This window comes from Gastrolobium bilobum, unplaced genomic scaffold (assembly GCF_033153095.1).
Source record: "Gastrolobium bilobum isolate Gb01-03AN ecotype WA unplaced genomic scaffold, APGP_CSIRO_Gbil_v1 utg2368, whole genome shotgun sequence".
NCBI classification, from domain to species: Eukaryota; Viridiplantae; Streptophyta; class Magnoliopsida; order Fabales; family Fabaceae; genus Gastrolobium; species Gastrolobium bilobum.
Window position 1 is genome coordinate 36,380 of NW_026898232.1, and position 11,424 is coordinate 47,803.

The window sequence follows — 11,424 nt, forward strand, 5'->3', positions numbered from 1 at the left end:
AATTACTAAATTTGTTTCCTGAGAATCAAAATATCTCCTGGCGTTTCGTACGCTGACTCCAAGATTTTTGAAAAATTGAATTTTTTTAAATTTTAAATTTTCAGATATTATCGTAAACTGAATGTAAAAATTATATTTTTAAAAATTGAGATTCCTGGACAAAAAAAAATGTCTCCTCTACCAAACGCCCCGAAGTTTAATATTTGAAAAAAAAAAAATTAATTCTTCGAAAGATGCATTTGACATTGAAAATGGAGCTCCACTTTCTTCAAAAAATCACTTAAAGATGTTCTATTTTACTAGCTTACTTTTGCATTTTGGTTAGACTCACGTTCATGGTGAACTCTATGCGTAACAGCATACGTATAATTAAATTAATAATATGCACATATTTATAATTTTAAATCATACTTTGAATGGTAAATACTCTATTACGTATACAACTGATATACATGGGTTTTTATTTCTTAATTATATTTGGAACATTAGAAAGCAAACATTAAGAAATTGCTTCAAACAATAAGATTTTTATTTTTATTTTTAATATAAGGACATAAGCGATTGATCCTTCCTTAGTTAAGATGCTTTCATATCCCTACCAAAAAAAGAAAAAGAAAAAAAGAAAAGATGCTTTCATATATATTTTTTAATTAAGTTTAATCCTAATTTTATCTCCTACACACACATATATGATAAAAGTGTGTGAGTCTTATGTGAGGTCTTGTGAAGAGAAGAAAGAAAAAAAAAAATTTAATCTCTTACTTTTATTTGTGTATAAGAGATAAAATTATCTACTACACAACATGATAAATATTTAGACTACACACACACACATATATATATATATATATTTAGACCACACAACATTTAATGCTTTAATCCTTTGTATGGTTATGATTCCATCCATTTAATGCTTTCATTTTTATATATGAAAGCATTAAATGTGAGGAATCATAACCATACACGTGTCATTGCTGTACGTAAAGCGGCTGCAGAAATGATTTTACCATATATATAGACAGTATATTCTTACACCGGTGTAAGAGTTAGAAGTCTTACACTCAATCTTGACCATTGATCCACTTGTATCCAATGTCTCACATTACTAAAAAATTTGAGCCCTTAGATATAAACAGGATCAACGGATAAGATTGAGAGTGTAACTTACACTGGTGTAAAATGATCTTAACCTATATATATATATATATATTTGTATTATTTATAATTAATTTTATTAGTATAAGAATCACAAATCTTATACTTATTTTAACTATTGATTCGACTTACATTTAAAAATTCTATTTTATTAATCATACGAGATGGTAGATGCAAGTGGTCAAATTTATTGGTTGCATATTGCTCAAATTTAAATTATAGATTTCTCTAATTATAAAAAAAAATTAGATTTCTCTTGAACTCAACAATTGCCTATTTATTAAGGGTTCGTTTTTCTGTGGTCAATAAAGATAATTTACATTAAGTCCAAAGGAGTGAAAATTATGATTTTTTATAATTATAATTTATTTCAGGATTATATCAATTTTTTTTATTGTAATTTTTTAATCTTTAAAATGATATCATTTTGGGAATGAATAAATAAGTTATATATATTCAATGTAAAAAGATTAAAACCATTTATTAATTACATGGACATTTTATAATTTGTTTTTTTTTTTATGTGGTCTCATTGCGTTTTAATAAGCTGATATTAGTGATATACACTTTGATCAATCGAATATTAAATAAAAAACAAATCATTCATGTTCAGATGTTCTAATGTCAGGTGGTTACCATAATCCCTTTATGCACACCCTTTACAAAGATGATTGAAATTATTCTTCAATTCTTTGCTTATTTGCTTCGAGAGACATGTACGAGGGAAAGAAAAAACCATGTGCATCAAAAGCCACGAAAAAATAAAAATAAAAAAATGGAATTATCGGCATATCACATACACAAAATTTGACAGGCAAATAACCATCCACATAGACCCACACAAAATGCTAAGGTTATCCCCACCTCAGTAGCCACAAAACCACTTCTTCGCTTCCTTGTTCTTTCTTCTTCTTCTTCTTGTTTCACAGACCTATGCTTTTTCTTTTTCTTAAGTGAAATGTCACGTTGCTTTGCAATACCCAGAACCCTTTTTTCATGTTCTACCTCAATTTGAGACACAAAGTTTCTGTCTTTGAACCCCAGGTACCATATTATCCATCTTTTTCTACTGGGGTCAGGAATATTGATATTACTCTTATTTTCTCATTTTCATGGGGAATTAGGTTTCTGGGTAGGTTGAATTCTTAACTGGGGTGTGTGGTGTAATGAGGAACTGTTGAGGTTTCACAAGCTATTATTATTCCGAGGATTATTTTTTTTTTTTTTTTAATTTTTGTGTGTGTGTGTGTGTGTGTGTTGTGGGGTGGGGATCAATATGCTTATATTAGTGGGAAACGTGCAAGGAACAATGAGTTCTCTTGCTTCACCAGTGAGTTTAGGGAGCCTCATGGGTGTGAGTTCTTGTGGAAGGTCCCATTCTGGTGTGAGGAGAGTCTCTCTTTCTAGAGGGAAATGTAAGGGTAACAAGACATGGCATTGTGTCTCTTTGTCTGTATGTAGATATTCAGTGACCACAACTGATTTTGTTGCTGACCAAGGCAATTCAGTGTCCCTTGATTCTAACAGTAATAGTAAAAGTGGAGGAGATGATAGTGCTGGTTTTGTCCTTAAGCCTCCTCCTAGGCCTGTGTTGAAGTCCCCAGGCAATAAGGTTGACCCCATTTTAGGTTCGAATTCGGAATCTTGGGCCCCCTCTAGGGATACTAAGGAACCTCCTGAGGATGTAGAGGAGAGGAATAAAGTGATTGAGTCGCTTGGAGAGGTGTTGGAGAAGGCTGAAAAGCTGGAAAATCCTAAGTTGGATGGTGAAAGAAATAATGGGTCAGTAAATAAACCAGTAAGATCCAATACAAATGCTAATCCTAAGGCTGATAAACCAGTAGATTCAACAAAAACCCAGAAGGCTAAAACATTGAAGAGTGTATGGCGTAAAGGGGACACGGTCGCAGCTGTGCAGAAGGTTGTGAAGGAAGTACCCAAGCCTAGTATCAAGAATGAAGGGGAGAAATCTCAAACAGGGGGAGGGGTGAAGGTAACATCACAATCTCGTGCTCCTCAGCCACCTTCAAAACCTTCACCAATGTTACAAGCTAAACCATCTATAGCTCCCCCACCCGTTAAAAAACCTGTTGTCTTGAGGGATAAGGATGCAGCTGAAACATCTGTTAAATCTAAAGAAAGGAAGGGCCCCATCTTGATTGATAAGTTTGCTTCCAAGAAACCAGTAGTTGATCCTGTAATTGCTCAAGCAGTTTTAGCCCCTTCAAAACCGGGGAAGGCCCCTCCCCCGGGAAAGTTTAAAGATGATTACCGGAAGAAAGGTGGTCCGGCTGGGGGAGGACCCAGAAGACGAATAGTAGATGATGGGATACCTGATGAGGACACATCAGAACTGAATGTTTCTATTCCTGGTGCTGCAACAGCAAGAAAAGGAAGGAAGTGGAGTAAAGCAAGTCGAAAGGCAGCAAGACTTCAGGCTGCCAAGGATGCAGCTCCTGTCAAAGTAGAAATTCTAGAGGTCAGTGACAAGGGTATGCTAGTGGAGGAGTTAGCCTACAATTTGGCAATCAGTGAAGGTGAAATCCTGGGTTTGCTATACGCCAAGGGGATTAAACCGGATGGTGTACAAACTTTAGACAATGATATGGTGAAGATGGTATGTAAAGAGTATAACGTGGAAGTCATGGATGTTGATCCTGTTGAAGTCGAAGGATTAGTGAAGAAAAGGGAAATTCTTGATGAAGATGACCTTGACAAACTCAAAGATAGGCCTCCTGTCGTTACTATCATGGGCCATGTAGATCATGGCAAGGTAAGTGACAGCACTATGTATTATTCCCTCATGTCTGATTTTTCACCCCAAGTTCCTCCATTTTCTAATATTTGTTGCGTTATCAATTGGCAGACAACTCTTTTGGATTATATACGGAAGAGCAAGGTACATTGAATATTTAATAAAACTTTTATGATTCTTCCAGTTTCTTTCAGTTTCACCCTGTTCCCTTTTCTGAATTTTGCTTCTGTTTTTCGTAGCATCTGAATATGTTGGAATTATGTTTTCACCTACTGATGCTCATATTACACTCAAATTCAATTTAAGCTTGATGCACCAATTGTTAACAGGTAGCTGCTTCTGAAGCTGGTGGTATCACACAGGGAATTGGGGCTTATAAAGTGCAAGTACCTGTTGATGGCAAACTGCTGCCCTGTGTTTTCCTTGACACTCCTGGACACGAGGTATGCTTAATTTTAATAAAATTTTTCATTTCTAACTTTTTTCCTTATAAATATGCAAAACTACTTGTACATTTCCTTCTGCTGGATCATGGTTGGGTACTTTAATCCATGTGATAAGGTAGTTAAAAATGAGATTTTACGTAAAAACGGACGGGGAATAAAAAATCGTATACACGTAAAAGCACTTGGAATATTGGTAAAAAACGTTCTGATGAAAAAAAATCGTAAAAACGTAATAACAGTGATAAATTGAGATTTTAACTATTATGCATGTGATGACTTGCTGACTTATGCTAGTCTGTAGTTTTTAGCTGGATTATTAACTATAACTCAACTTTACACTTTTCTTTCCCTTAGATGATATCTATTATATATGCTTCTGTAGGCATTTGGGGCGATGAGAGCTCGTGGAGCAAGCGTAACAGACATTGCTATTATTGTTGTGGCTGCTGATGATGGTATTCGTCCTCAAACAAATGAAGCTATAGCTCATGCCAAAGCGGCAGGGGTACCCATAATCGTTGCTATAAACAAGGCATGCCATCCTGATGTGTCTCCAACATCTACAATTCCTATGCTTTACTTGGTGATGGCTAGAGGAATTGTTGACACATTATTATTTATTTATTTGAAACAGATAGATAAAGATGGAGCAAATCCAGAACGAGTTATGCAAGATCTTTCTTCAATTGGTTTAATGCCAGAAGACTGGGGTGGTGATGTCCCAATGGTTCAGGTTTATATTTCTCTTTTTGTTGGAATCATTCTTATATTTTCTTTATGCTTCTGTAACTTAGGAAGTTATATTTTGCTTTCTTTCTCTTTTGTAAACAGATAAGTGCTCTTAAAGGGGAGAATGTGGATGATCTTTTGGAAACTATTATGCTTGTTGGCGAGGTAACATGTTTACCATTGGCGTCATCACTAGTTTAAGTCACTTAACTCTCCTGCTATTCTATCTCTTTATCTTGCTTTTGGCATATTCTGTGTGATCAATATCTAAATATAAATCAGTATCATAGTAATTTTACACATATCAGAAACTCTTGTTATTTGCTCAAAGATAGATGGAGTTTGACCCTCACACTTTTCCATCTTCAAATCTTCTTTGATGCCATTGTTTTGAAAAGCACATTAAAGAACTATGTTTAAGGTGACCTAGCATTCTGAAGTCTCCTCCATATTGCAGACACCTTGATTAATTTTTGGTGCTTTTGTGGGACTGAGAAGATTATTGACTAATTCATAGTGTTTGGTTAAATTTTACACTTTTTTGGGCTTTTTTTTTAATCTTCCTGGCATTCATTCTGACCTAAGCATTAACGGTTTAGTTGCAAGAGCTGAAAGCTAATCCTGATAGAAGTGCAAAGGGCACAGTCATTGAGGCAGGGCTAGATAAATCGAAAGGACCATTTGCTACATTTATTGTGCAGAATGGCACCCTTAGAAGGGGAGATATAGTAGTTTGTGGAGAAGCTTTTGGAAAGGTTGGTATATACCATAACTTAAATTCAATATTATATGCCCTTAACTTTTGGTCACTGAATTCTGCGCAATCTGCTTTGCTTCCCTCTGCATTGGTAAACATTTTATTTACTTCTTTCAGGTGCGGGCTTTATTCGATGATGGTGGAAAGCGTGTTGATGTAGCTACCCCCTCTATACCTGTACAGGTGTGTAAATTCATAGAGCATAAAAGGGCATATGATGCATTGCTACTTTTTTTGTGTTTCTGAAAAAGTTTCCCTGTGAAGAACCTCCTTAGCAAAACAAAAAATGCATTGTACAAAAGAAAGAAAGAGAGAGAAGAGGGGGGTGGGGGGTGGTTGAAGTAGAGAGGTCATCATCTCCCATCAGGCATACCTCAAGTAGGCAACTTTTCTGTGTGGTTTCCCTTGGTGTGTGCATGCTGAATCACTGCATGTATCAAGTACACTTTTGCTAGTCAACGCAAATGCTGGATGCTGATAAAGTTTACTTATCTTCATTTAGAATATTGATGTGAATTCATTATTTGACTGCAGAATGGTTGGCATGAAATTTCTCTAGTTGCTATTGAAATTACTTCCTTATGCTTGTGCATGGATATTAAATTTATATTTATGTGCATACCCACGCTTATAAAATATAATTGATAAGCACATGCTCATGGTTCTAAAAGTCTTGGTATTGTTATGTATTACCTTATGGACTAGTGAGTAATGATATCAATAATTGATATACATGTTCCTACAACTAAGAACAAATTAATTAATCCAGAAAATACAAATTTAAAATATTCAACATAGATTAGTCTCTTCAACCCCAATCCTTGGGCTATACTTTTGTGTCTGGTTAATATGTGGTGAAGCATTTGCCTAAGAGGTAAAAGGTTGTAGTTAGATTTTTTCAAAGTGTTTTTCACACTAAATTCTATTTTCATCAGTCTTTTTCTATAACCAATGTTGTTTCATCGTTGATCTAGCACTCCTCCATTGTTGGCACCAGAGGGATTGGCAACGGAATAATTAGTGGAGCTGCATAGCAATAGCATTAGTGATTACTAATAAAAGTAAACGGTCTGATTCTTTTATCATTGTGGACTTCATTTCTCCTAAGATTTATGTACTATGGCTTACAAAATTACTGATTTAAAGTAATGCTTTCCTCATTAAAATATGAAAATATTTTGGTGGCATCCATAGTAGCATGAGGAAAAATTTACAATGGTGGAGAATATAACAGAATTATACTTGTATTATCTTAGTTTCCATCATCAGTCACTTTTTCGGAGCCATGCACATTTGAGTTTCTGAATAGAAGCCAAAAGTTGACCTAATTCAAAATTTTCTGATCGGTCTTCTGTGCCTCTCTGCAGATTATTGGATTGAATAATGTTCCAATTGCTGGTGATGAATTTGAGGTTGTTGAGTCCCTTGATACTGCACGTGAAAAGGCAGAGTCCCGTGCTGAGTTATTGCGAAATGAACGTATTTTAGCAAAGGCAGGGGATGGCAAGGTCACCCTTTCTTCCTTAGCTTCTGCAGTTTCATCAGGAAAGCTTTCTGGACTAGACTTGCACCAACTAAATATTATCTTGAAGGTTGATCTTCAGGTATGATCACTGCTACTAGTGTTACTTGAATTTGTACGGCATCTTGTTGATGTTAAATATGGAACCACCTACCTGATTGAACTTATTGGTGACTTTGTTAGTGATATGATGCGATGGTTTTATATTATATTGAATAATTGAAATAAAAGCATAATTTATGTTACCAATTTACGTTGAATGTTTACCTTGTGAACTTATCATATGATACTTGCTACCACATAAAGGGCTCTGAGCACTTCTTCTTGCTGGCAAAAATTTGTATACCAATAGGAAATAGAGTAATTTAATATAGCTATTAATAATTAGCCAAAGATGATCTGGCCCAGCAATTTGACACAAGCTATTTACTAAGACATGCTTAGATATTCATCTGTATGGCAATGAAATTGTTTGTTTTTATATACTAGTTAAAGTGTTAGACATGCGTGTGTGCCTGCATGTTTGTGTTCATCTAATTTTGAGTGTAGCCTATGTGAGAAGACTTTCACTTCTAAATATGCATAACCATAAAACTGGTCAATAATCTGTCCATCATAAATATGCAAATCTGTTGTATGCCAAGCCTAAATGCTCACAATGGGTAAACATACAATGAAGTTGGCATTTTCTTATTGTACTAAGTGGCTGCTACTTCAATATTGTTTCATCATCAATGTGGTTATTGCTTCACCTGCAATTAAATGTCATTGTTCTTGGTCATGGCTAGGGAACTATTGAAGCTGTCAGACAAGCCTTGCAGGTGCTACCACAGGATAATGTCACACTTAAATTTTTGTTGGAAGCAACAGGCGATGTAAACACAAGTGATGTTGACCTTGCCATTGCGAGCAAAGCTATTATTTTGGGATTTAATGTCAAATTACCAGGCTCTGTGAAAAGCTATGCAGAGAATAAAGCCGTTGAGATTAGATTATATAGAGTAATTTATGAATTAATTGATGATGTGCGGAACGCAATGGAAGGTCTCCTGGAACCTGTTGAGGTAAATCAAATATCTTTAAATTTGTAATCTCTTAGTGTAGATTATGCAAATGCACACTTCTGAGTACAGACTGATTATTATATGACATTTAAGTACCGTGGCGTGGAGCTTGCAAAGAAAATATCTCCAATGTCACATAAAATTGTGTTATACACTTTGTTTTCTAAAGGATGCTTGTAGATTTATTATATAGTTTATATTCTGTTTTATTTTTGTTTTACACATAATAATCATATATTGCCACTGTAAATGTTGTCTAGTGTGCATTAGGTAGTGTCAACTGGTCCTTACCCAACATTTACGGTCCAGGGACCTTTTATATTGAAGCTTGTGAATACTAGGGCATGCTTTGTTTTGTCACTTTTGTATTCATTCTGAACTTAAAAGTTACCAATGGTTCATTGCAAGACTCACTGCTATTATTTTTTCATAGGAACAAGTATCAATTGGCTCAGCACAAGTACGGGCCACATTCAGCAGCGGTAGTGGTCGTGTTGCTGGATGCATGGTTAAAGAGGGAAAGGTAGTAAAAGGCTGCGGTATTCGAGTCATTCGGAAGGGAAAAGTAATTCATGTTGGTATTCTTGATTCTTTGAGACGAGTGAAGGAGGTTGTCAATGAGGTATGACTCTACTTCCAGCTTTACTTCCCATTTTTACAATTTGTTAGAGAAATATAAAACCATTAATATAGCCTTATCCAATAGCTTAAACTTTTGAGTTGAATTGGTTCTTTACATGGTATCCGAGCTTCGGTGTCACGGGTTCAATCCTCACCGCCTCCCATTTAGTTAAATAGTTAATTAAGTCTTGTAGAATTTCTTAGCATAGGTAGGTTGAGCCTGATGTATCATCCATCCTTCAAGCCCAATGAGTTTTCATGTGAGGGAGCGTGTTAGAGAAATATAAAACCATTAATTAGCAATGGTTCTTTACACAATTGCATTTTGCAACTATAAACATGATTGAACAACTATTCCTTCTAATTTTAAAGAATTTACTAAATGTTAAGCCAATTATATTCGGTCCATTTTCATTTGCTTTTGGATAATACCAATGGGCAAAGGCTCTGTATTTTTTTTTAATGAGAAATAAACATTATAAATCTATTAACCTTTACCCATTAATTATGCTAGTATTCTGAAACTAATGCCATGATGTGATGTAGAGTGATAATAATAATAGATTTTCAGGAGGTTGCTATATTTTCTGCTTTATTGTCTATATTTGCACTAGTTGATTTCATTTAGGGGGTTGATTCTAAATCCAACAAAAGAGCTGGAGTAGCTTTGTGGCTGTTAACCACATGATCGAAGGTTCAAGCCCTTCCTTGAGCGCTTACTTACATGTTTTTACCCCTCCTCGCGAATCGGGATTTCATGGGAGTAATCTATTGTAAATCCAACAAAATTGTGGATATTGTTGGATGCTCAAACTTGTGACCAAGGCTGGTTATTTTCAATCAGTATATCTGTATAGCAATGGGCTTAGTCACCTGAATGCATTTAATTAGCAATTGTTGATTTGCAGTCATGTTGCATAGTAAGAATCATCTTATTCTCATGCTTCTTGTAGTTGGTATGCATCAATGCATCAAATGAACACCCATGTAACATTTGAGGATTTATCAATAACTCTTACTACATATTGCATAAACTTTTTCCTTAAGGATATCTTCTATTCAGCTTTGAGGAATGCTTCTTGTTAGATGTTGCCCTCTATGAACTTGTAATAGCTCTTTCTCGCAGTTTTTTTAGCACAGCTGAACAATCGCTATGTGTTGCTTCTCCATGTTGTTATAGCTACTGCCTGAATGAATACACGTTCCCTTTCTCTTGCTTGTGAACAGGTAAATGCTGGTCTTGAGTGTGGACTTGGGTTAGAAGACTATGATGATTGGGAAGAGGGTGATATTCTTGAAGCCTTCAACACATTTGAGAAGAAGAGGACCCTTGAAGAGGCCTCAGTATCAATGGCAGCTGCAGTGGAGGGAGTAGGAGTTAAATTGTAGAATGAACAATGATGTGCATGTGCCAGTGCCACTATGAGATTGGTTCCTATCTTGTGTTTGACAAGTCCAAGTGCTGAAAAAAAAATTATTTCTTTCCAAATGATGTTATGACATTGGGCAAGAGGTAACAATTTCCACATCATAATGTAAATTGAGGGTGGCTGCTGAAAGATCATAGTTCAAAATCATTTGTTCTATTGTTTGCTGTAAAGGTGTATATAGCAACGTATATTAGTTTCAGCTCCTCTTAAGGAGGGGAAATTTTTCATTGCCTTGACCCCTGAATACTTGTAACAACCACATATAAGACAAGGAAAGAATTGGATTTTTTTTTCCTTCATTTTTTGTATGATGCTCTATAAAATGGATGCAATATCTTATACACTGAGGTCTGGAAATTTGTATTTCTACTGGTATATTTCTAGACAAAGTATAGTTTGATGATCCAAGGTTGTAAACCGATGTAAATATTTTTTTGGATAAATTATTGGTATTTTTCACGGGAGACAATCTTATTCGAGTCGAGAACATTCATGTTATGGTGAGATTAGTTTTCCCAAAAGGGATTTTTTACATTTACAAGAATTTGAATCTAAGATCTTCTTTAAGTGGAATTAAGTATGTAAGTATTTTAGTTAGTGGATGATGTTAAACACATCAACATATTTATTTATACATTTTTTTATTTATTTAAATTTTTGGATCTGAATGGGCAAAGTAAATATGTAATATGAAGAAAGGAGGTGTGGCAGCTAATTCAGTCAAATGTGCTAAGTTTGCTTCTGTGCTTGATGATTGCCAGGTTGCTGATCTGGGTAGTGATGGCTCCTTATTTACCTGGCAGGGCCCAAAATGGGCTAATATGAGCAGGATTTGTAAACGACCGGATAGAATAGTGGCTAATGTAGGTTGGAGAATGACATTTGATGAAGCTAGAGTTTCTTCTTTACCTAGACATCTGTTAGATCATAATCCTATTCTCATTA

The 11,424-nt window shown here is 35.2% G+C and overlaps 1 protein-coding gene across 2 annotated transcripts; it reads left to right on the forward strand.

The window, feature by feature from the left end:
- The first annotated feature begins 2,041 nt into the window (after nucleotides 1-2,041).
- LOC133314071 (translation initiation factor IF-2, chloroplastic) lies at nucleotides 2,042-10,906 on the forward strand. 2 transcript variants are annotated; one of them, XM_061515510.1, is made up of 12 exons: nucleotides 2,043-3,928; nucleotides 4,022-4,054; nucleotides 4,240-4,353; nucleotides 4,739-4,888; nucleotides 4,991-5,089; nucleotides 5,188-5,250; nucleotides 5,685-5,840; nucleotides 5,960-6,025; nucleotides 7,210-7,446; nucleotides 8,153-8,428; nucleotides 8,862-9,050; nucleotides 10,277-10,905. In XM_061515510.1, exons 1-12 carry the CDS (start codon nucleotides 2,432-2,434, stop codon nucleotides 10,436-10,438), a joined length of 3,042 nt encoding a protein of 1,013 aa, XP_061371494.1. In that variant the 5' UTR covers nucleotides 2,043-2,431; the 3' UTR covers nucleotides 10,439-10,905. The 2 variants fall into 2 exon arrangements, with proteins under 2 accessions (XP_061371493.1, XP_061371494.1); XM_061515509.1 differs by having other exon boundaries at nucleotides 2,042-3,928; nucleotides 4,739-5,089; nucleotides 10,277-10,906.
- The last annotated feature ends 518 nt before the right edge of the window (nucleotides 10,907-11,424 follow it).

Bases quoted from the DNA above. Each gene is read 5' to 3' on its own strand.
- LOC133314071 (XM_061515509.1), top strand. From the start codon at position 2,432: ATGCTTATATTAGTGGGAAACGTGCAAGGAACAATGAGTTCTCTTGCT. The intron at 5,251-5,684 runs GTAACATGTTTA...TTAACGGTTTAG, and splicing joins CTATTATGCTTGTTGGCGAG to TTGCAAGAGCTGAAAGCTAA. The intron at 9,051-10,276 runs GTATGACTCTAC...GCTTGTGAACAG, and splicing joins TGAAGGAGGTTGTCAATGAG to GTAAATGCTGGTCTTGAGTG.